The sequence below is a fragment of the Pagrus major genome, chromosome 1, assembly GCF_040436345.1.
Source record: "Pagrus major chromosome 1, Pma_NU_1.0".
NCBI lineage: Eukaryota > Metazoa > Chordata > Actinopteri > Spariformes > Sparidae > Pagrus > Pagrus major.
Genome location: NC_133215.1, coordinates 21,989,316 through 22,014,043, shown reverse-complemented (window position 1 = coordinate 22,014,043; position 24,728 = coordinate 21,989,316). Strand labels below are relative to the sequence as shown.

Genomic DNA, 24,728 nt, shown 5'->3' with positions numbered 1-24,728 from the left:
TGTGTTTGTCTTGTTTGCATCGAGTGTTCACTGGCAGGATTCATTGTACATCTAGTACAACTGAAACACAATACTGGCCTTGATTTAAAATGTTCAGTGTTTTATTTTAAAATACCAATATTAGCTTTACAAAGCAAACTATGAACCTTAAAATGATTGAAATTCTACCTTTTAATGTCAATGAACAGCATTACATTCAATTCCAACTTGACTCCAGTCAGTGTCAGGAGTTGTTCTATTAAGTATAAAGTCTTACTTGTTAACTGCTAATGTTGTTTGATTGAAAAGGTACTCTACGGCTGACTATTAACTCATTTTATCCAAACTACATTAAAGTCTTTTAATGTTTTATATTCTAAGCATACAATAATTTACTTTTGGTTCTTACGATACCATTACCTGCTAAAGGCTAAAGACATTTTAGTTGCCATATACATATTGCAATATGCTGTTAAGCAGACTCATTGCAGGTGTTGTGTCATACTGTGAGTTGTTACCGTCCTCAGTGAGGTAATTTGAAGGCCACTAGAGAACAAGAAGAAAACACTCAATCTAAATCATCACTCTCCAAACAAGCTGGGTTTAAGTGCCTGTGGGATGCTTCTGCCTGGTGGATAACTTCATTACACAGTCTGCTGTTTACTCCCAAATAGGAATGAGGGCAAGGGCTTCAGTCAAAGCACACAGTAAATACTAGACTAAGTAAATAGAATACACAAACTTCAGTCTGGCTACACACTGAACAAACCTCCCAGCACTGAAAGATGCATGGTAGAGCTGCAACTAATTTAATTGTGGATTAATTGGCAGATTATTTACTCAATTAATCAATTAGTCAATCGCTGGTTCCATAAAATCTCAGAAAGGGTGAGGTGACATCTGAAAATCTGGTTTTGTCAGAGCAACAATCCAAAACCCAAACATATCTCTTACACCAAAATCACTGTACCTTTTCAGACCTACAGACCCCAACAATTTCCCATAATGCTGCACCTTCACCTGACCCACTTTTCTTCACACACTGACCCTGTATGACCCGACCCATGCTGCTGCTACACTAGACAGACTGTTTACTTTGTAGAGTTCATCATACCATGGGAGGATTTAGCAGATGTAGAACAGGAATAACCTAAAGTACACTACGAGCAGCCTAACTTTTCACATCGAAGATAGTGAAGCAGAGAACCTGGGTGTCACACTATTCAACACGAGTTCAATGAGAATTGGAAAACCTTCATTAGGCTAAAAAATGTGTGGGTTGTACCACTGAAACACTTAATTTGCACCTTACAAGTTTTAAATTATTTTCACAGTTCATTAAGTCAATAAGAAGTGTGTGTTTTTCAATCATAAATAAACATTGATCCTCCACTAACACCAGTATAGACTATGTTATCTCAGCCTTGCTTAGGCCTTAGGTCAGTACAGTTATTTCCTTAACATTGGCGCCATCTGCAGGTTCCTGTTTCACAACCATCCTGCTCAGGAGGCAGAGCCCTTCAGAGGGTGCACCTGAGGACACAAAGATAACCTATGGCATCATATTCTATAAGATCATCATATGTTTGTAGTGTCACTGTCCTGTGAGAGCCACGCATCTCAAAAAATCAGCTTTTCATGATCTCAAAAAAAGCAGCCTGTTTTCAGCTTTGTCACAGTACATTTTCCATCTAATCCATGAAGATTTTCATTATTATCTGACTTAACGTGGTTTTTATAGTAGCTCAAACTTTAGTACATTTAAGTACATTTACCCAAGTATTGTACTTAAGTACAATTTTGAGTAACTTGTACTTTACTTGACTATTTCCATTTCCTGCTACTTTATACATCCCCTTCACTACATTTTGGAGGCAAATATTGTACTTTTTACTCCACTACTTTTATTTGATATCTTTAGTTCACAGTAACTTCGCAGATCTCATGCTGCATCAGAGCCAAAGTAGCACATTCTTGAATTATTTTTAAAATTTTATTCTTTATCTACAATCGGATAAAAACTTACTGTCTTTCTGGATATTCATGAAGGAGTAAGTTTACAGAGTAATCAGGTCTCAGCTGAAAGGACAGAGCCTGTGCGGCTGAGGTGAGTGTCTGAGGTCTGACACAGGTGCTGCATTTATCCTCTGTTGAACAGAAAGTTGGTTCAGTTTGTCACATACAACAAAAGACAGAAAGAAAAATGAGTTAAAGATAAGAAGAGGAACTGTGGCTCAGGTCTAACAGCTACAGACGTATTTTGTGGTTATTTACCACCAGCAGGATGTAAAAGAATCAGATACAGCACACTGGAAGTGTCATTAGGTCACATTGTAGGTCAGCACATAGAGCAAGACATGATTTGACCATAATATAATTATAGTTATGATAAATCAACATTACATCTGATCCAATAATCGACCAGGCCAATAATCAGTAGTAGTAGGTATGCAAATATGTTTAATTATCTTTCACTTTTGATACTCAAGTACATTTATTGGCCAAAAATTGCTTTTGCTTTTAATTTACAGACATGAGGATCAGTTTCCCTTTGAGTCTTCTGGTCAGTTCTGTCATAGTCAAGGGCGGATATCTCAATTCACTGTCATATAAGGGAAAGGTACATAACTTAAGGGTTGTACCCCCCGTGATTTAGACAAATAGGCTACTCCCACTGCAGCGGCAGTCCCACAGTGAGCTGAGGCTGAGTTCACAGCAGCAGTGTCTCTCTGTCCTGACTGAGCTGCTGCAGGGATGCCGCCCAAAACCGCTAAATCGCTTATCAAAGACACACTGGAGGATCTCAGCCGGGATGATTTCAAGGCCTTCTGCTCCGAGATCTTGGACCGCAGGGATGAGCCGCGGATCAGAAAGAGTGCTGTGGAAGACAAGAGTCGTCTAGAAGTCGTAGATGTCCTGGTTAAAACCTTCACAGAGTCCAAGGCTGTGGAGGTGGTTGTGAAGATGTTGGAAAACATTGGCTGCAACGCGCATAAAGAGAGCCTCAGTGAGTGTAACAACAGATCTGTTTACTCCTTTAAGGGTTTGAAGTGAAATTATGCACAATAATACAGCCCTGAGAGGTGAGGTCCACATCTACCAGAAGCCATTTAAACAGCAGGCTGTCTTTAGTTCATACAAGAGAAACGACTTGATGGATAAAGCATGAACTTTTTTTAATTTATTTATTTGTTAAATCAAACTAAATCAAACTACTCGAAGTGCATTAAAGGATAAGCTTACCAAATAATTTAAATTCATATTTATTTTAGGTTGAACTTATCCACTAAAGAGCAGCACACAGGCACTTGTAATCTGCATCTCTAGTCTCTCTGAAACTCAGAGACTTAACACTTTTTTTTTTTAATTTCACATTGGTCCATCCTGTTGTCTGTTTCAATTGCAAACCAACTCTTTGAAATGATAATATCAAACTTATCAAAACGTAGTATCTTAATTTTTTGGACAGGGATATTTCAGAATTGTGAAGCATTTTATCACAAATCCGACAAAAAAAAACCCAAAACAAAACCCCAGACCATATTGATTAATAGGTCTGTTTGTTATTTGCACTTGTATAAAGCCTGGGGGCTTGAAAGATACATATCAAAGACCAAAATCTGTGCAGCAGCTCAAAACACTAGATCATACACTTCCCATAATGCAACCTTGATTGTATCTTTCATTAGACCCGCCTTGCCCACAAACAAGGGTTTTGTTAGAAATAGTTGCTTGTTTCAGAGCCCTAGAAGATATTTTACTGCAGTTTTTATGAGTCAGATGTTGTGATGACTGAACTGAAAACAAATTATTCCATCGTAAGCAGTTTCTTATCTTAACCTTATAGTTTGATAAGTTATTTTTACTTTCATTTTTATTTTGAACTGTTTGACTGGCCTGAACTCATGCCCTTATCGCCTAATGGTTATCAGTGTTATTCACAACATTTTTATTTATTTATTTCCAGCCAAGTACCTGAGGGATGCATCTTTTTCCGGTAAGTAAGCGGTTGTAAATGGTGTGAAAATACCTTCAGTTCCTCATGCTATGTGCTCATGTTGAGGTGTGTTGATGAAAAAGACTGTACTAAACTGAACATTTGCAGCTAACGGAGACATCATGATGGTGGAAACTACTGGTGCCTCATCTCAAACAGCTCAGCAGGATAAGTTGGAATACTCAGGTGAACATGGATCCATCCATCTATAGTTACATATATATTCATATCTACAGTGTAACTACATCAAAAGACTGACAAGGTTATAGCTGCACAGAGGCCATATTCATGATCTCGTCTTGATTCCTTTATTAAGGTGTGAGGGCGTCTGAAGCCATGGCAGAGAGTGATTTGATAGAAATGAACAACTACAAATCCATCATCAACAATGTGGCTGATAAGAAAAGACTTCATCCAGCTCTCATTGCTGCACTCATCTCCAGATCAAGCAGGGCTGGAAAGACACTGACGGATGGCTGGGGGTGCTATGACGAAAAGAGAAAAGCGTATAATACCTTTGGGCTGATGCAGGTGAGGATACAACTTCTCTTGTTCCTCTTAGTAGTTTCTCAGGTTACAATACACAAGCATTGATCTGACCTTTATCAGCTAATATTTCCATAGATTGACGTTAATCCAAACGGAGGTGGACACACTGCACGGGGCGCGTGGGACAGTGAGGAACACCTCTGTCAAGCCATGGACATCCTGATTTATTTTTCGTCTCGCATAAAGAATAAATTTCCTGGCTGGACTAAAGAGCAACAGCTGAAAGGTGTGTTTCACTCGACAAACTGCCTCCACACTTTGCTTTGCTTTGTACTCACTTGTATTTGTCTCTACAGGAGGGATAGCAGCCTACCATGCAGGGGACCTGAACGTCGACTCCTATGAAAAGGTGGACGCCAAAACCTCAGGTGGAGACTACTCCAATGATGTGGTTGCTAGAGCTCAGTGGTACAAAAACAAAGGAGGTTTTTAAAACCTGAAGCTGTCCACGACCTCCTTCAAATCACACAGGGAACAATGTCTATAATAAATGCTATATATAAAAAGAAAACGTAAAAATTCAGTCATTCTTCTTTAAACTTCTTATTGATGTATTTTCAACTGTTACTTCTCAAAAGCACCCGAGCTGTTGTTAAAACAATAAAAAAAAGCTTAATAAGCTTGATTATAGTTGTAATCATGTGTGAATGAGCTCTGAATACATTTCCAAATTGTTTAAGCTTGGATGTGAATGATCTGTCAATGTGCACATACCGTTAATAAAGGCTTTACAAAACACTGTAAGGATTTGTTCGTGTGTGATCACATGTCACAGTATTTTCCTTTTTTCCAAGTGTAATAAATGTGTTTAATCTGTCTTTAGTTCATACAAGAGAAACGACTTGATGGATAAAGCATGAACTTTTTTTTATTTATTTATTTTTTAAATCAAACTTACATCTGTTTAATTACTCAAAGTGCATTAAAGGATAAGTATACCAAACAATTTAAATTCATATTTATTTTAAGTTGAACTTATTCTCTAAAGAGCAGCACACAGGCACTTCGCTGCGCATTTCCTGGGGAAGTGAGTGGGTGGATGGTGGTAATCTGCATGTCTAGTCTCTCTGAAACTCAGAGACTTAACACTTTTTTTTTTTATTTCACATTGGTCCATCCTGTTGTCTGTTTCAATTGCAAACCAACTCCTTGAAATGATAATATAAAATTTATCAAAACGTACTATCTTAATTTTTTGGACCAGGATATTTCAGAATTGTGAAACATTTTATCACAAATCCGACAAAAAAAAAACCCAAAACAGAACCCCAGACCATATTGATTAATAGGTCTGTTTGTAATTTGCACTTGTATAAAGCCTGGGGGCTTGAAATATATATATTAAAGACCAAAATCTGTGCAGCAGCACAAAACACTATACACTTCCCATAATGCAACCTTGGTGGTATCTTTCATTAGACCCGCCTTGCCCACAAACAAGGGTTTTGTTAGAAATATTTGCTTGTTTCAGAGCCCTAGAAGACATTTTACTGCAGTTTTTATGAGTCAGATGTTGTGATGACTGAACTGAAAACAAATTATTCCATCGTAAGCAGTTTCTTATCTTAACCTTATAGCTATAAGTTATTTTTGCTTTCATTTTTACTTTTACTGTTTGACCAGCCTGAACTCATCGTAAGCAGTTTCTTATCTTAACCTTATAGCTATAAGTTATTTTTGCTTTCATTTTTACTTTTACTGTTTGACCAGCCTGAACTCATCGTAAGCAGTTTCTTATCTTAACCTTATAGCTATAAGTTATTTTTGCTTTCATTTTTATTTTTACTGTTTGACCGGACTGAACTCATGCCCTTAATGGTTATCAAATGATACTCATGATGATAACAATATTAACATACCTACCTACCATACCATCATGTAATATATTTAATTATTTCAGTGTTATTCACAACATTTTTATTTATTTATTTATTTCCAGTCAAGTACCTGAGGGCTTTACAAAACACTGTAAGGATTTGATTGTGTGTGATCACATGTCACAATATTTTCCTTTTTTACAAGTGTAATAAATGTGTTTAATTTGCTCTAAAACTGCTCAGCAGCACTTTATTATTGCTACCACACAAATGGATTCATTCCTTTTAAGGAACAGACACATTTTCTTTTTCTTTTGGTCGTATGCTGTTGTGATGTCTCGTATCATCTTGTGTGTTGTGTTTTTACCCACGTCTGTTAGTCAAATTTCACCTCAAGGGACAATAAAGGTCTGTGTTATGTTTGTTAATTGTGTTATCAATGTAAAGAGGTGGGTGCTGCCTGAGAAATTTACACCCTTGATGAGTGGTCGTGGTCGTGGAGTTTTTTACCTTCTTTTTAACCACCTTCCTGGGGAAGTGAGTGGGTGGATCCAGCAATGGAAGTTCTGGGTCTCTAGTCTCTCTGAAACTCAGAGACTCAACACTTCTTTTTAATTTCACATTGGTCCATCCTGCTGTCTGTTTCAATTGCAAACCAACTCTTTGAAATGATAACATCTACAGCCATGTTGTTTACCTATTTAACAATATATACCCTAAAATGTACAAAAAAATAATTTAATTGCATTTTTAGATCAGAATCCAGTCATGCCTTCCTCCTGTAGAACAAAACATCCTGTGTGCTTACATATTATACACAGCTTGAACCAACTAATTTCAACCAATAATATCACGCCATCCAGCCATCAATTAATCTTCAACGTAAAGCAGTGAGTGAGTGGCTCAGAGCTAAGATTCTGTCAGAATGACATCTGTCGGTCACATTCTTGTGAACGCAATATCTCAAGAACGCCTTGAGGGACTGTCTTCGATGGTACTCATGTCTGCTTGGACTCAAGGATGAAAAAGTTGACGGCAGCACAACAGAAAAGTCCCTTTTAGTGTTTTTATGCAATGAAGTGCATTTGTTTGTGCACGCATTTAGAATATTACTTTTTATCTCCTTTCTGCATTCAACAGTTATTCTTCTCCTAACTGGTAACCCACCAGTTATGGATTCTCCATATGAGTTACTGTTGTTCAGAAACATGTTAATAAGCTCTTAAATAGCCTTCTATTTGCTTACAGCTACATTATAGTCTGTTATACACCCTTTGTACATTAGAAATGTATGTGACCACACAGTTGAGAATATATGGTATGATTGAAAGCTTCAGGACAACTAATGGACCTTGATCACTGTGTTGAAATATCTGTGTACTGTTCAGAGAAAGTAAAAGTCAAGCTGCGACTTAAACGTTGAGACTATCACACAGTCACTGATGTGCAGGACAAACGACTTGTGGAAGAGAGATAAGAGCAGTTAACAGAAAACATCCATTTGTTGTCAACTGTCAGTTGTCTCTGCCCCAATGTATTTTTCTATTATTTAAAAGTTACGTCATATGGAATATATAGAACATGGGCTCCCCTGTGTATATTGGTCTAGGGGTAACTCCAATTAAGACCGAGTCTGAGCTGGATGCTTTTGGACTTTGTACCAGCAGAACCCAGATTCATAGATGCTGAAGGGATGATGCATGAGCTGTTTCTCTTAATAATCAGAGAGAAGAAACACAGGATGTGCAGTGGAAATTGCACATTTCCTCTGGTTCCTCTGGGCAGCATAACATTAACTGCTTGTTGGAAATATTGATTCCTCTTGTGGTGATGAAAGACTGGTATTTATATGGGATAAATGCTTCCACCTATTTGATACACAGCTGCAGCAGGCTAATAAGTGACTTGATATCTCAAGTGATTCAAAACGTTGCCCATTGAAAAAGAGCAAAGTTTAAAGCATGATGTTCCACGTTTACATTTACACAGATGTCATCTGAGGTCTCTGTGTTCCAGCTTCATTGTTGTGCAGCGCAGAAAATAAAGTGAGCTTTTAGGGTGTGCCTGCTCTTCTACATGCAAACATTTTGACTGTGCATCATCAGAACATGAAAATGAAAGAAACAGTAAAATTATTCTGTATAAAGGTAAAACAAGGTCATTCAACTCATTTACTTCTTGTATAAGGAATAAAAATGAAACCGATGATATTTTATATAACATTTACTGTCAGTCACTTTGGATAAAAGCGTCAGCAAAACAAATGTAAAAAAAAAACAAAAACAGCCTGCTGCAGTAACAGTCAGTGAGGGCTGTTTCTTGTAAATCAGCTGCTTCCACCTGATTTTCTCCACTTTCTCTCCACTGGCAAACCATCCAGGCCTGCTGAATAAACCCCTCTGCAGGCAAGAAATAGAATAGCAGCCAAGATGAAAAAGTCATAGTTAAACCAGAAGTAAACATACCAGTATAATTACAGGTGTACTGCTTTGCTTATACCAAAGAGTGTAAAGAGGGACACTGTGCTGCAGCTCTCACATTCCAGTTTCAAGTCAAATCGAATCGAATACATTTCATGTATTTATAATTTAATTTATATAGCCCATTTATATAGCCAATCACATTTCTTACATTTACAAATTGTACAGTGAACGACATCCTCTGTCCTTAGACCCTCGATTCGAGTGAGGAAAAACTTGACATGTTGAGAAAAAAAAAACCCTTTAACAGGGACAAAAAAGATGGAAGAAACTTCAGGACGAGCCACAGAGGAGGGATCCCTCTCCCAGGACGGACAGACATGCAATAGATGTCGCATGTAGCCTACAGAACAGAACAACAAAATCACAGTTCACAAATTGCATTGACAGAATATCTGAGAATATCAAGATTCATTTCCTGATGAACAGATGGCTTTACTTGTTGCTAAAGTAAAGCCATAAACTTTTTTTCATCTAATAATATTTGATTTTGTTTTTTGGACACAGTGTTAAAGCTTGCTTTGTGTTCATGTACCCACCTGCCTTTGTGTGTCTGTCTTGCGTTTGGGTCATTTTGTGTAAATTCTGAAGCCATGAAGGTCTAAACTAAAATGATCCTGTAGGTTGCCTGTTACAGTCAGTGAGGGCTATTTCATGTAAATCAGCTCCTGTCACCTCACTTTTTTGTTTTACTTTTGGTTTACTTGCTGAATAATCCCCTGTGCAGGTGTCACAGTGAAACCAAAAGAAAGTATAACAGTATAAATACAGACCACCTCCCTTGTTACACCACAGGGTGAACAGAGGGACACTGTGCTGCAGCTCTCACATTCTAGTTTCAAGGAGACCGTTGGAAGCAGAAGCAGGAAAGATGGGTGGGTGCTTGTGTTATTTTACTCTCGGTAGAACTTGGCTTTTAGCTGTGAACGCGCTTGTGGTATAAACACACAACCAGGGAATAATTTCTTATCACTTTAACTTTACATGAAATCCTTACTTCCAAACTTAAAACACTAATGCACTTTATCTGTCTTTAACCTTATTCTTTTATTTTTATTTGACTGTAATAGTAAATTCTCTCCAAATCCACTTGCATTGTGCTGATTTAAATGTGCAGGTGTATTGAAAACAATCTAATAAACTGAACATTTGCAGGTTACGGAAACATCATGGATGTTGAAACTACTGGTGCTTCATGGCAAACATCGCAGCAGGATGGACTGGGATTCTCAGGTAAAGTCTGCAGTAGACAAAGACAGGAGCTGATACAATCACAAATGATAGAATAAGTCATCATGTAGCTTTCATCATCTGCATCCACAGTGTTTGATGGATTGACAGAGAAATAGATGCATTTGTTGTGCTGATGCTATAATTCTGTTCTCTGTCTGATTTCTCTCTAAAGGTGTGAAGGCATCACAACGGATGGCAGAGATAGATGAAGACAGAATGGAAAAGTACAGGTCTAAAATCAACAGAGTTGGAGGTAAATATGGAATCGATCCAGCTCTCATCGCTGCCATCATCTCCAGAGAGTCCAGGGCTGGAAATCAACTAAATGGTGGCTGGGGAGATGGGGGTAACGCCTGGGGACTGATGCAGGTCATAACAAAGACTACTCTTTTACTCATGTCCTCTTAGTTGAGCCTCACAGTCCAATACAATAACAGCAGTTTTCATCCCATTTCTGTAGGTTGACGTAAATCCAAATGGAGGTGGACACACTGCACGGGGTGCATGGGACAGTGAGGAACACCTCTGCCAAGCCACCGAGATCTTGGTTTATTTCATCGGACGGATCAGCAAAAAATTTCCTGGCTGGAACACAGAGAAGAAGCTGAAAGGTTTGTTTTATTGAACCAGTACACTCACACATCACTCACCATCTCTCTTCACTGTTTGTTGTTCAGCTTTGTTCTCATTTTGTCTCTGCAGGAGGGATAGCAGCCTACAATATGGGGGATGGAAACGTCCGCACCTATGAAAATGTTGACAGCAGCACAACAGGTGGAGACTACTCCAATGATGTTGTTGCCAGAGCTCAGTGGTACAAAAAAAATAAGAGATATTAACAGCACAAACCTCTGAAATCTCCTTCAGCTCATAAAGGAAGTTGATGTTGATGTGTGCCCCGCATTTAATCATATAAATGGAAATAATGCAAAGCTAAACCACTAATGACATATCTGTTTGTTGAGCTGAGGGCTCAGTGTGAACTCTAGTTGAGATAATTTGCAGAAATGTAAGGAGAAAAGTAACATTCTCTGTATCCTTGTTTAAGACTGTAACTGCCCTGCTTTTGAGGCTGCTTCATGATTAACATAATTTACTTAATATTGCTGATTTACTGCATTGATTATCGCAATTGATTGTGAGAGATATAATAAAAACATATTATTGTCACTACTCTCTGTGTCAAAGCAACATTTCTTCAATGCTAAATCTGTTCAATGTAAAGGGAAAGTGGTAATACTTCATTTCACAGGTCCAGAAATGTCATGGTAAGTAGGTGGTTATTATAGAGCATATAATTGAAATGTCTTTGAAATTACCCTCAAATTACCACAATAATTACCTCAAAATCCATTGAAAATTACCCCAATATTATTTTAAATATGAATATTCTGCTTTTTCCCAACAATAATAATAATAAGTAATAAGTAGCTGCTAATTCTTTTCATACATTTCCAGGAAACTTCACACGGCTTTCTGCTTAACTTCTGTTGATCATGCCATTTTGATTTGCTAGTAGTTTCTGTCCAACTTCCCCTTTACCTCAATTTACTACCCTGCAGAAGTTTGGCAGAAACAAAATGGAAATTAAGCTGCAACAATTCATTTCGATTTAGTGGCCTGCTGAGATTAAAAAGGCAAAGAAATTACCACTGGTTATAAATCATGTTGGGGTATACACAACAACCTTTGAGGTAAATAATGTGGTATTTGGGGGTCATTTCAAAGAAAATTCTAATGTACTTACTGGAAAAATTTGCAGACCTGTAAAATTAAGTGCTGTTGGGAAAGTAAAAGTTAAGTTGCACATGAACCTTGAAGTTCTGTCCGAACATGATCACAGATCTGCAGAGAAGATGGACACATCATGTGTAGAAAAGAACAAAAGCACCTTTAAATTTACTTTGTTGGCTGTCGTCTTTAGTAATGCCATTTCTTATTTTAATATACAACCACATTTTGTTCACAGCTGTTGACATACTGTCAGTTAAAATAAAACCACACAAATAATGGCAACACTTCTTGGATATAAATATAAAACACTATTGACTCTTGCACATGTGAGTCTTCAAACTTGACAGACATGAAAATATCTGCAAAGAATAGATGAACACTGGAGAACTAAAACCTAAATGATGGTGTCTGTTGTTCATTTGTTTCATCTCTGGTTTAGTCTTTTAGCTTCTGGTCGCTGTTGCTGGCTCGGCCTACAGTAAACTCATGAGCTGTTCACACAATCTGCTATAAACTTATATGGGACCACATATCAACATTTATGTAGAGTTCATCTGACCTGACCACCACATCCACCACAGATATCAGAAAATCAGAAGACAATATTTGGAGCAAATTTACCTGTATAAAGGTAAAACAAGGTAAAAAAAAAAAAAAAAAAAAAAAAATTTATATAACATTTACTGTCAGTCACTTAGGAAAAAAGCGTCAGCAAAATAAATGTAAAAAAAAAAAAGTAACATACACTTGCATTCACTACTGTGGCTGTTTAACAGCCTGCTGCAGTAACAGTCAGTGAGGGCTGTTTCTTGTAAATCAGCTGCTTCCACCTGATTTTCTCCACTTTCTCTCCACTGGCAAACCATCCAGGCCTGCTGAATGAGCCCCTCTGCAGGCGAGAAACAGAATAGCAGCCAAGATGAAGAAGTCATAGTTAAACCAGAAGTAAACATACCAGTGTACAGAGGGACACTGTGCTGCAGCTCTGCAGCGTCAGAGGAGGAAGCAGGAAACATGGGTGAGTGTTTGTGTTGTTTGACTGTTGGTAGAAAAGGACTTCTAGCTGTGAATGTGCCTGTGGTATAAAAGAAACACTGGAATACTTAGAAACAATAATGTGTGTTATCACTTTATAACTTTATATCAATCAAAAGTACATAGGATCTGTCTTTTTCTGATGCCAAGGAAGGCACGGTTAAGCCAGGAGCTACACTTGTCCGTCGTATTTGTTCAAAACATAGATCCATGGTTCAAACCCTTTTGAGCGGTGATGTATTTAGTGACGCAAGGCGTATTTCGTGACGTAATGACGTGACCCTACGGTGGCCCTGTGTCCCTTGGAAAAGCAAATGGTTCTTCAAAGGTTCTCAGGTAGCACCAACTCCGAACTAGCATCGGTTTTAATGTAACGCCCGTGGCACATAACTAGCACAGGTGTAGTGCCGAGAAGAGACTGCCCCCGACGGGAACGCGCATCAGTTCAGAGGAAGTGGGCGTAGGTCTACTACGGGTCGGCTGGCAGACGCAGCACCGAGAGAAATGTTTTTTTTACTGTGCAGTCCTGTAGCCCAAGTGAGGAGGCTACGGAAAAAGAACGGCGCAGATAAAAAAAAAGTAACCTGATGTTTCCATAATGTAGGCTAGTTGTCAACAATTGATGAGGGAAGATGCTTTACCTTGCCACTTTTATTGTTGTTGTTGTTGTTGTTGTTGTTATCGTTGTTGCAATGTGATTTTACACCGCTTTGATCTATAAATAAAGTCATAATTCAATATCCCTGTTTCAGTGATTTTATAACGTGGATTAGGAAAACAATGCAGAAAAGAATGCCGGAGTGTTTCCACGTCACATTAGATAGCAATCATATAACACATACTGAGAAATTAGTAAGTGCTATCAGAGGTGGGTAATAACGATTTACATTTACTTCATTACATTTACTTAAGTAACTTTTTGGATAACTTGTACTTTTAAGAGCATAATTATGAATACAATAATGCAGTATATATAGAACTGTAGGCTAACTGTAACGGATTGCCTTTACATTCTGCATAACATTCTCTGTGTTTGCCAGGTGCATGTACAGTGAATCTGGTCAATATCACTGTGTCACTGTGCAGTCACTTTTCAGCAGGCCCTGCCGAAAAGTGACTGCACCCTGTAAATCCTTATTGCAAGGAGTGATATTGACCAAATTCACTGTACATGCACCTGGTTTCCTCTACTATTAATGCTGAAAAGACAGAGAATGTAACCCCTCCCATTCCAGAGTTACAGGGTGCAGTCACTTTTCGGCAGGCCCTGCCGAAAAGTGACTGCACCCTGTAAATCCTTATTGCAAGGAGTGATATTGACCAAATTCACTGTACGTGCACCTGGTTTCCTCTACTATTAATGCTAAAAAGACAGAGAATGTAACCCCTCCCAATCCAGAGTTACAGGGTGCAGTCACTTTTCGGCAGACCCCGCTAAAAAGTGACTGCACCCTGTAAATCCTTGTTGCAAGGAGTGATATTGACCAAATTCACTGTACATGCACCTGGTTTCCTCTACTATTAATGCTGAAAAGACAGAGAATGTAACCCCTCCCAATCCAGAGTTACAGGGTGCAGTCACTTTTCGGCAGACCCTGCTAAAAAGTGACTGCACCCTGTAACTCTGGATTGCAAGGAGTGATATTGACCAAATTCACTGTACATGCACCTGGTTTCCTCTACTATTAATGCTGAAAAGACAGAGAATGTAACCCCTCCCAATCCAGAGTTACAGGGTGCAGTCACTTTTCGGCAGGCCCTGCCAAAAAGTGACTGCACCCTGTAAATCCTTATTGCAAGGAGTGATATTGACCAAATTCACTGTACATGCACCTGGTTTCCTCTACTATTAATGCTGAAAAGACAGAGAATGTAACCCCTCCCAATCCAGAGTTACAGGGTGCAGTCACTTTTCGGCAGGCCCTGCCGAAAAGTGACTGCACCCTGTAAATCCTTATTGCAAGGAGTGATATTGACCAAATTCACTGTACATGCACCTGGTTTCCTCTACTATTAATGCTGAAAAGACAGAGAATGTAACCCCTCCCATTCCAGAGTTACAGGGTGCAGTCACTTTTCGGCAGGCCCTGCCGAAAAGTGACTGCACCCTGTAAATCCTTATTGCAAGGAGTGATATTGACCAAATTCACTGTACGTGCACCTGGTTTCCTCTACTATTAATGCTAAAAAGACAGAGAATGTAACCCCTCCCAATCCAGAGTTACAGGGTGCAGTCACTTTTCGGCAGACCCCGCTAAAAAGTGACTGCACCCTGTAAATCCTTGTTGCAAGGAGTGATATTGACCAAATTCACTGTACATGCACCTGGTTTCCTCTACTATTAATGCTGAAAAGACAGAGAATGTAACCCCTCCCAATCCAGAGTTACAGGGTGCAGTCACTTTTCGGCAGACCCTGCTAAAAAGTGACTGCACCCTGTAACTCTGGATTGCAAGGAGTGATATTGACCAAATTCACTGTACATGCACCTGGTTTCCTCTACTATTAATGCTGAAAAGACAGAGAATGTAACCCCTCCCAATCCAGAGTTACAGGGTGCAGTCACTTTTCGGCAGGCCCTGCCAAAAAGTGACTGCACCCTGTAAATCCTTATTGCAAGGAGTGATATTGACCAAATTCACTGTACATGCACCTGGTTTCCTCTACTATTAATGCTGAAAAGACAGAGAATGTAACCCCTCCCAATCCAGAGTTACAGGGTGCAGTCACTTTTCGGCGGGCCCTGCTAAAAAGTGACTGCACCCTGTAAATCCTTGTTGCAAGGAGTGATATTGACCAAATTCACTGTACACGCACCTGGTTTCCTCTACTATTAATGCTGAAAAGACAGAGAATGTAACCCCTCCCAATCCAGAGTTACAGGGTGCAGTCACTTTTCGGCAGACCCTGCTAAAAAGTGACTGCACCCTGTAACTCTGGATTGCAAGGAGTGATATTGACCAAATTCACTGTACATGCACCTGGTTTCCTCTACTATTAATGCTGAAAAGACAGAGAATGTAACCCCTCCCAATCCAGAGTTACAGGGTGCAGTCACTTTTCGGCAGGCCCTGCCAAAAAGTGACTGCACCCTGTAAATCCTTATTGCAAGGAGTGATATTGACCAAATTCACTGTACATGCACCTGGTTTCCTCTACTATTAATGCTGAAAAGACAGAGAATGTAACCCCTCCCAATCCAGAGTTACAGGGTGCAGTCACTTTTCGGCAGACCCTGCTAAAAAGTGACTGCACCCTGTAACTCTGGATTGCAAGGAGTGATATTGACCAAATTCACTGTACATGCACCTGGTTTCCTCTACTATTAATGCTGAAAAGACAGAGAATGTAACCCCTCCCAATCCAGAGTTACAGGGTGCAGTCACTTTTCGGCAGACCCCGCTAAAAAGTGACTGCACCCTGTAACTCTGGATTGCAAGGAGTGATATTGACCAAATTCACTGTACATGCACCTGGTTTCCTCTACTATTAATGCTGAAAAGACAGAGAATGTAACCCCTCCCAATCCAGAGTTACAGGGTGCAGTCACTTTTCAGCAGGCCCTGCCGAAAAGTGACTGCACCCTGTAAATCCTTATTGCAAGGAGTGATATTGACCAAATTCACTGTACGTGCACCTGGTTTCCTCTACTATTAATGCTGAAAAGACAGAGAATGTAACCCCTCCCAATCCAGAGTTACAGGGTGCAGTCACTTTTCAGCAGGCCCTGCCGAAAAGTGACTGCACCCTGTAAATCCTTATTGCAAGGAGTGATATTGACCAAATTCACTGTACATGCACCTGGTTTCCTCTACTATTAATGCTGAAAAGACAGAGAATGTAACCCCTCCCAATCCAGAGTTACAGGGTGCAGTCACTTTTCAGCAGGCCCTGCCGAAAAGTGACTGCACCCTGTAAATCCTTATTGCAAGGAGTGATATTGACCAAATTCACTGTACATGCACCTGGTTTCCTCTACTATTAATGCTGAAAAGACAGAGAATGTAACCCCTCCCAATCCAGAGTTACAGGGTGCAGTCACTTTTCGGCGGGCCCTGCTAAAAAGTGACTGCACCCTGTAAATCCTTGTTGCAAGGAGTGATATTGACCAAATTCACTGTACATGCACCTGGTTTCCTCTACTATTAATGCTGAAAAGACAGAGAATGTAACCCCTCCCATTCTAGAGTTACAGGGTGCAGTCACTTTTCGGCAGGCCCTGCCGAAAAGTGACTGCACCCTGTAAATCCTTATTGCAAGGAGTGATATTGACCAAATTCACTGTACGTGCACCTGGTTTCCTCTACTATTAATGCTGAAAAGACAGAGAATGTAACCCCTCCCAATCCAGAGTTACAGGGTGCAGTCACTTTTCGGCAGGCCCTGCCGAAAAGTGACTGCACCCTGTAACTCTGGATTACAAGGAGTGATATTGACCAAATTCACTGTACATGCACCTGGTTTCCTCTACTATTAATGCTGAAAAGACAGAGAATGTAACCCCTCCCAATCCAGAGTTACAGGGTGCAGTCACTTTTCGGCAGACCCAGCTAAAAAGTGACTGCACCCTGTAAATCCTTATTGCAAGGAGTGATATTGACCAAATTCACTGTACATGCACCTGGTTTCCTCTACTATTAATGCTGAAAAGACAGAGAATGTAACCCCTCCCAATCCAGAGTTACAGGGTGCAGTCACTTTTCGGCAGACCCCGCTAAAAAGTGACTGCACCCTGTAACTCTGGATTGCAAGGAGTGATATTGACCAAATTCACTGTACATGCACCTGGTTTCCTCTACTATTAATGCTGAAAAGACAGAGAATGTAACCCCTCCCAATCTAGAGTTACAGGGTGCAGTCACTTTTCGGCAGGCCCTGCCGAAAAGCTACTGCACCCTGTAAATCCTTATTGCAAGGAGTGATATTGACCAAATTCACTGTACATGCACCTGGTTTCCTCTACTATTAATGCTGAAAAGACAGAGAATGTAACCCCTCCCAATCCAGAGTTACAGGGTGCAGTCACTTTTCGGCGGGGCCTGCCGAAAAGTGACTGCACCCTGTAACTCTGGATTGCAAGGAGTGATATTGACCAAATTCACTGTACATGCACCTGGTTTCCTCTACTATTAATGCTGAAAAGACAGAGAATGTAACCCCTCCCAATCCAGAGTTACAGGGTGCAGTCACTTTTCGGCAGACCCCGCTAAAAAGTGACTGCACCCTGTAAATCCTTATTGCAAGAAGTGATATTGACCAAATTCACTGTACATGCACCTGGTTTCCTCTACTATTATTGCTGAAAAGACAGAGAATGTAACCCCTCCCAATCCAGAGTTACAGGGTGCAGTCACTGCACAGTGACACAGTGATATTGACCAAATTCACTGTACATGCACCTGGCAAACACAGAGAATGTTATGCAGAATGTAAAGGCAATCCGTTACAGTTAGCCTACAGTTCTATATATACTGCATTATTGTATTCATAATTATGCTCTTAAAAGTACAAGTTATCCAAAAAGTTACTTAAGTAAATGTAATGAAGTAAATGTAAATCGTTATTACCCACCTCTGATAGCACTTACTAATTTCTCAGTATGTGTTATATGATTGCTATCTAATGTGACGTGGAAACACTCCTGCATTCTTTTCTGCATTGATTTCCTAATCCTCGTTATAAAATCACTGAAACAGGGATATTGAATTATGACTTTATTTATAGATCAAAGCGGTGTAAAATCACATTGCAACAACGATAACAACAACAACAACAATAAAAGTGGCAAGGTAAAGCATCTTCCCTCATCAATTGTTGACAACTAGCCTACATTATGGAAACATCAGGTTACTTTTTTTATCTGCACCGTTCTTTTTCCGTAGCCTCCTCACTTGGGCTACAGGACTGCACAGTAAAAAAAACATTTCTCTCGGTGCTGCGTCTGCCAGCTGACCCGTAGTAGACCTACGCCCACTTCCTCTGAACTGATGCGCGTTCCCGTCGGGGGCAGTCGTTTTTCGGCAAGCAGTCTCTTCTCGGCACTACACCGGAACCACCAGTATAACTCCATGCTCACACCAGAGAGTGTAAAGAGGACACTGTGCTGCTGCTCTCACATTCCAGTTTCAAGTCAAATCAAACCAAATCAAATCAAATCAATTATGGCCTGCTGAATAAACCCCTCTGCAGGCGAGAAATAGAATAGCAGCCAAGATGAGGAGGTCATAGTTAAACCAGAAGTAAACATACCAGTATAATTACATGTGTACTGCTTTGCTTATACCAAAGAGTGTAAAGAGGGACACTTTGTTGCAGCTCTCACATTCCAGTTTCAAGTCAAATCGAATCAAATACATTTTATGTATTTATGATTTTATTTATATAGCCCAATATCACAATCACATTTTCTCAGTGGGCTTTACAATCTGTACAGTGAACGACATCCTCTGTCCTTAGACCCTCGATTCAAGTGAGGAAAAACTTGACGTGTTGAGAAAAAACAACTTTTTAACAGGGAAAAAAAAGAAGATGGAAGAAACCACAGAGGAGTGATCCCTCTCTCAGGACGGACAGACATATGCAATAGATGTCGCATGAACAGAACAGAACAACAAAATCACAGTTTACACATTTCATTGACAGAATATCTGATACAAATTATAATATGTAAAGTGTGTGGATCCAGGAGACGACTGATCAGGCCCCATGACCTCCTCTCCACCATGGTGACCTGGAAGAGAGCAGGCCACACAAAATAATTAGCAGTAAAACAGGGGCCTGAGGTCCATCAGAAGGGAGCCTGAGTGAAAAGAGAGGAAGAGGAGGAGGAGAAAGCTTTAGAGAGTGAGAGAGCGACAGAGGTTGCAGCTTGTGGGAACAGAAAACATAAACAAAAGTTAGAGAAATGCAGTGTTAGTCAGAATAAACAGATTGTTTCTTGTCGGCAGGACAATGTGAATTCTGATACTATAGGTAACTCACTGAGACTGAGACTGACCCACTGAAGAAGCTAGTAATTGAAGTCAAGGACTAATTACAGATTAAGTCAAAGAAGTGAGTTTTGAGTTTAGATTTAAAGACGTCAATAGAGCCAGATTGTCTGATGTCAGCTGGGAGGTTATTCCAGAGGATGGTGGCCCGATAGTAAAAAGCCCTGCAGCCAGCTGACTTCTTCTTAACCCTGGGAACCGTCAGGAGCCCTGAATTTTGAGAGCGTAATGCACAAGGTGGAATATAGTGGACCCTCAGAGGAGGAAGCAGGAAAGATGGGTGAGTGTTTGTGTTTATTTACTGTTTTAGCTGTGAATGTGCTTGTGGTATAAACACACAACCATGACTTCCCTAAGAAAGAAGCCCTGTAATACTTATTAATCTACCTTCATATGAAGTCTTCATATTTAAAGGGAATACTGCACTGTTCCTGTCTTTAACCCTTTTGTTGAATTGTATTGATTGTTGGAGCTACTGTGGTGCCAGGCATAATGTGTACATACACTCACATGCATTGTGCTAATTTAGATGTGCAGGTGTGTTGATGAAAAATAGTCAGGTAAACTGAATATTTGCAGGTTATGGAAACATCGTGAGGGTTGAAACTACTGAGACCAACTGCAACGAGTTTGAGGACGGGGAAATCTAGTACAGAGGTGGTTTACAGAGTTTAGCTGCTGTTAGACCGTCACTGGTTCCTCGTTTAGTCATGCAGCTAATGTGAGCAGCCTCATTAGATGACTAATGTTCTGCCTGGGGTTGCCAGGAGCCAAATCCAGCATAAAACCACCTAAATTATCTATTATAGTACTGTAATCCCTGTTGTCAAATAGGCAGCCATCGGTCTTGGGTCCTGTGTTTTGCCAGCCCTCTGATCATTTAATCAGCTGTCTTCAGTGGGACCTAATTCACTACACTACACATCACTCACCATCACTCTTCACTGGTTGTTTCTCAGCTTTGTTCTCATTTTGTCTCTGCAGGAGGGATAGCAGCCTACAATAACAGGGGATGGAAACGTCCATTCCTATGAAAAAGTTGACGGCAGCACAACAGGTGGAGACTATTACTAACATAATGCAAAGCAAAACTTCTGATGATATCTCTGTTTATTGAGCTGAGAGCTGTCATCATTTGCAGAAAGGAGAAAAGAAATATTCACTGTATCCTTGTTAATGACTGTAACTGCACTGCTGTTGAGGCTGCTTCATGATTTACATGATTTACTTAATACTGTTCTTTTACTACATTGATTACTGCAATTTGTTTCAGCTGCTTACAAAGTGAGAGATATGATAAAGTCATGTTGTGTCACTGCTCTGTGAGGCTGCACTAAGGCACATTTGTGCTTTAAGCTACACGGTAACTTCAACATGCTAACATTTTTGTCATCTAATAATGTTTGATTTTGTTTTTTGGACTCAGTATTAAAGCTTGCTCTTTGTTCATTTACCCACCTGTCTCTGTGTGTGTGTCTTGCGTTTGGGTCATTTTGTGTAAATTCCAACACCATGAAGGTCTAAACTAAATTCAAGGCAAGTCATCAATTAGTTGAGACATTTCAGTCAGGACCAGCAGACAGAGCCGTGCTGCTAGGGTGGCAAAAAATCATCATCTTCCACACTGACAGTAGCATATGCAGTATATTCTGTTTTAGCTTGCTCCAAGCCAGAAGTAAACATGCCTGAAGTGTACACAAGACTCTGTTTTTTTAAGGATTAATTGATTAATTGTTATAAAATTACCTCCAATTAAGACAGAGTCTGTGCTAGATGCTTTTGACGTTGGGCGGATGCTTGAAAAGAGAGGATGATATATTGTGACTGAGCACCTTTTCTTAATAATCTGGAGGAAATAACATGATGTGTGAAGGAAAATGTACACTCCCATTTTTTATGACTGTTTTTTTCAGCACTTATGTAACCTTTTCCCTCTGATTTTAGTCACACCCTCCATTGATTTGTTTCCCTTCTGATTCAAATGTCTAGTTCTGTATGCAGATGGATAGATGGATAGATAGATGGATGGATAGATAAGATAGATAAGATAGATAGATAGATTGATAAGATAGATAACTTTATTAATGCCCAAGGGGAAATTAGGTTGTGGCGGTACTGGCCATAAAATGCTTACAGGCCAGCCCAACCTACATAAAAATATAAACCAAAAACATGTAAATCTAGGCGGAATGCCCAATGTCTACTTGGACAATAAACCAATAACAAATACTTCTTCTGGGTATAATAAACAAATGCCTCCTACAAGCCCCGGGGATATAAAATGGTAAACTGAAGGTGTATAGGGGCTTGGGTTTCAAGGGGTTCCCGAATAAACACAGTTTCCTCACTAGAATGATGTGGGCAGCCATGATTGGCTGGGAGGGAAATACCCCAAGCTGCTTCCACTCCTCAATCAGGAGTCAGTCTCCCCACCCTGCGCACAGGCGATCTTAATCCCCTGCAATTAGTCATGAGGGATTTTGAAAATCAGCACAAAACAAAGAGAAAACAAGACATTTGCAGTCGTAAGTGATTTAATATCTCTTTGGCCTTGTAAAAAGAGCAAAGTTTAATGCGTGATGTTACACGTTAACATGAACACAGTCATCTGAGGTCTCAATGTTTCAGTTTCATTATTGTGCAGCACATACAATAAAAGTATGAGCAGATGACTTTCGCGGTGCCTGCTGTCCTAAATGCTGAACTTTTAACTGTTTCATCTTAAGTCTGAATTTGAAAACTTGAAATTAGTTCAAACTAGTGAAATGTCATTCATACTGACAGCAAATACCAGTGACCTGTAATTTAATGCAGCAAAAATAAAAATTGGTGACAGATATAAAAAGGTTTAATGGAATTGAGTGATAGAAGTAAAGAAATGTCTTACATATCCTTCATTTGAACTACTTACTGGAGGTCAGCCACCAATAATGACAGACTATTACATGCACTGTACCTGCAACATGAGAGTTGGGCCAGTGGATAAAATGATTGTGAAGCAAAGGCTGGTGGTTGTAAACTTTTGAAACGTATAAAGATACCATTTTGAATTATTATTTAAGTAACATTGTTGTGTTTACATATATTGGGTGAGATAAAAATCATATTTTCCCAAAAATGGGGAGTTTTTGCCCCCTTGGGATTTATGTCTGTGTTAGCAGGGAATAAAAATCTGGGTTGTACACATGGTTGAATGCATTCATTGCAAGTTGCTAAATTATTGTAATGTAGACTTGGATGCATTATTATTTCTAAATCTCAGTTGTGTTGGCTCCTTTGGCTAGTAAACAGCCTACTACAGTAATCTGTAATGAGACACTGTGCTCTAAATAGATTATCTATTAGTGGAGTCACAGTGAAACCAAAAGAAAGTATAACAGTATAAATACGGACCACCTCCCTTGTTACACCACAGGGTGAACAGAGGGACACTGTGCTGCAGCTCTCACATTCTAGTTTCAAGGAGACCGTTGGAAGCAGAAGCACTAAAGATGGGTGGAAGCTGGTGTCATTCTCCTCTTGGTACAACTTGACTTTTAGCTGTGCACTAATGCACTTTATCTGTCTTTAACCTTATTCTTTTATTTTTATTTGACTGTAATAGTAAATTCCACTTGCATTGTGCTAATTCAAATGTGCAGGTGTATTGAAAACAATCTAATAAACCTGAACATTTGCAGATTACGGAAACATCATGGATGTTGAAACTACTGGTGCTTCATGGCAAACATCGCAGCAGGACGGACTGAAATTCTCAGGTAAAGTCTGCAGTAGACAAAGACAGGAGCTGATACAATCACAAATGATAGAATAAGTCATCGTGTAGCTTTCATCATCTGCATCCACAGTGTTGGTGGATTGACAGAGAAAAGAGATGCATTTGTTGTGCTGATGCTATAATTCTGTTCTCTGTCTGATTTCTCTCTAAAGGTGTGCAGGCATCACACAAGATGGCACAGACTGATGCTGACAGAATGGAAAAGTACAGGTCTAAAATCAACAGTGTTGGAGGTAAATATGGAATCGATCCAGCTCTCATCGCTGCCATCATCTCCAGAGAGTCCAGGGCTGGAAATGCACTTAAGGATGGCTGGGGAGATGGGGGTAACGCCTGGGGACTGATGCAGGTCATAACAAAGACTACTCTTTTACTCATGTCCTCTTAGTTGAGCCTCACAGTCCAATACAATAACAGCAGTTTTCATCCCATTTCTGTAGGTTGACGTGAATCCAAAGGGAGGTGGACACACTGCACGGGGTGCATGGGACAGTGAGGAACACCTCTGCCAAGCCACCAAGATCTTGGTTCATTTCATCGGACGGATCAGCAACAACTTTCCTGGCTGGAACACAGAGCAGAAGCTGAAAGGTTTGTTTTATTGAACCAGTACGCTCACACATCACTCACCATCTCTCTTCACTTTTTGGTGCTCAGCTTTGCTCTCATTTTGTCTCTGCAGGAGGGATAGCAGCCTACAATATGGGGGATGGAAGCGTCCATTCCTATGAAAATGTTGACGGCAGCACAACAGGTGGAGACTACTCCAATGATGTTGTTGCCAGAGCTCAGTGGTACAAAAAAAACAATAAGAGATATTAACAGCACAAACCTCTAAAGGAAGTTGATGTTGATGTGTGCCCCGCGTTTAATCATATAAATGAAACTAATGCAAAGCTAAACCACTAATGACATATCTGTTTGTTGAGCTGAGGGCTCAGTGTGAACTCTAGTTGAGATAATTTGCAGAAATGTAAGGAGAAAAGTAACATTCACTGTATCCTTGTTTACGACTGTAACTGCACTGCTGTTGAGGCTGCTTCATGATTTACATGATTTACTTAAGATTGCTGATTTACTGCATTGATTATCGCAATTGATTGTGAGAGATATAATAAAAACATATTATTGTCACTA

At 39.8% G+C, this 24,728-nt stretch overlaps 3 protein-coding genes across 5 annotated transcripts; all 3 read left to right on the top strand.

Annotated features, from left to right (window-relative positions):
* Positions 1 to 2,661: 2,661 nt before the first annotated feature.
* LOC141006537 (lysozyme g-like) lies at positions 2,662 to 5,269 on the top strand. Its single transcript, XM_073478744.1, has 6 exons — positions 2,662 to 2,986; positions 3,947 to 3,976; positions 4,085 to 4,162; positions 4,293 to 4,507; positions 4,601 to 4,751; positions 4,822 to 5,269. The coding sequence occupies exons 1-6, from the start codon at positions 2,734 to 2,736 to the stop codon at positions 4,956 to 4,958; spliced, it is 864 nt and encodes a 287-aa protein (XP_073334845.1). The 5' UTR covers positions 2,662 to 2,733; the 3' UTR covers positions 4,959 to 5,269.
* Positions 5,270 to 9,629: 4,360 nt separating this feature from the next.
* Positions 9,630 to 11,228, top strand: LOC140993694 (lysozyme g-like). Its single transcript, XM_073463210.1, has 5 exons — positions 9,630 to 9,697; positions 9,978 to 10,055; positions 10,228 to 10,424; positions 10,516 to 10,666; positions 10,758 to 11,228. The coding sequence occupies exons 1-5, from the start codon at positions 9,694 to 9,696 to the stop codon at positions 10,892 to 10,894; spliced, it is 567 nt and encodes a 188-aa protein (XP_073319311.1). The 5' UTR covers positions 9,630 to 9,693; the 3' UTR covers positions 10,895 to 11,228.
* Positions 11,229 to 12,748: 1,520 nt separating this feature from the next.
* LOC140994146 (lysozyme g-like) lies at positions 12,749 to 24,728 on the top strand. 3 transcript variants are annotated; one of them, XM_073463717.1, is made up of 5 exons: positions 12,749 to 12,807; positions 23,494 to 23,571; positions 23,744 to 23,940; positions 24,032 to 24,182; positions 24,274 to 24,728. In XM_073463717.1, the coding sequence occupies exons 1-5, from the start codon at positions 12,804 to 12,806 to the stop codon at positions 24,411 to 24,413; spliced, it is 570 nt and encodes a 189-aa protein (XP_073319818.1). In that variant the 5' UTR covers positions 12,749 to 12,803; the 3' UTR covers positions 24,414 to 24,728. The 3 variants fall into 3 exon arrangements, with proteins under 3 accessions (XP_073319818.1, XP_073319811.1, XP_073319812.1); XM_073463710.1 differs by lacking the exon at positions 12,749 to 12,807 and adding an exon at positions 22,268 to 22,338; XM_073463711.1 differs by lacking the exon at positions 12,749 to 12,807 and adding an exon at positions 23,231 to 23,335.

What these genes read in the sequence shown, in the direction of transcription:
- LOC140994146 (XM_073463710.1), top strand. Translation starts at nt 22,284, where the DNA reads ATGAGGGATTTTGAAAATCAGCACAAAACAAAGAGAAAACAAGACATT. An exon ending in AAAACAAGACATTTGCAGTC is followed by an intron (nt 22,339 to 23,493) that starts GTAAGTGATTTA and finishes GAACATTTGCAG; the next exon opens with ATTACGGAAACATCATGGAT. An exon ending in CACAGAGCAGAAGCTGAAAG is followed by an intron (nt 24,183 to 24,273) that starts GTTTGTTTTATT and finishes TTGTCTCTGCAG; the next exon opens with GAGGGATAGCAGCCTACAAT.
- LOC140993694 (XM_073463210.1), top strand. An exon ending in GGATGGACTGGGATTCTCAG is followed by an intron (nt 10,056 to 10,227) that starts GTAAAGTCTGCA and finishes TTCTCTCTAAAG; the next exon opens with GTGTGAAGGCATCACAACGG. An exon ending in ACGCCTGGGGACTGATGCAG is followed by an intron (nt 10,425 to 10,515) that starts GTCATAACAAAG and finishes CCATTTCTGTAG; the next exon opens with GTTGACGTAAATCCAAATGG.
- LOC141006537 (XM_073478744.1), top strand. Translation starts at nt 2,734, where the DNA reads ATGCCGCCCAAAACCGCTAAATCGCTTATCAAAGACACACTGGAGGAT. An exon ending in GAGGGATGCATCTTTTTCCG is followed by an intron (nt 3,977 to 4,084) that starts GTAAGTAAGCGG and finishes GAACATTTGCAG; the next exon opens with CTAACGGAGACATCATGATG. An exon ending in GGATAAGTTGGAATACTCAG is followed by an intron (nt 4,163 to 4,292) that starts GTGAACATGGAT and finishes TCCTTTATTAAG; the next exon opens with GTGTGAGGGCGTCTGAAGCC.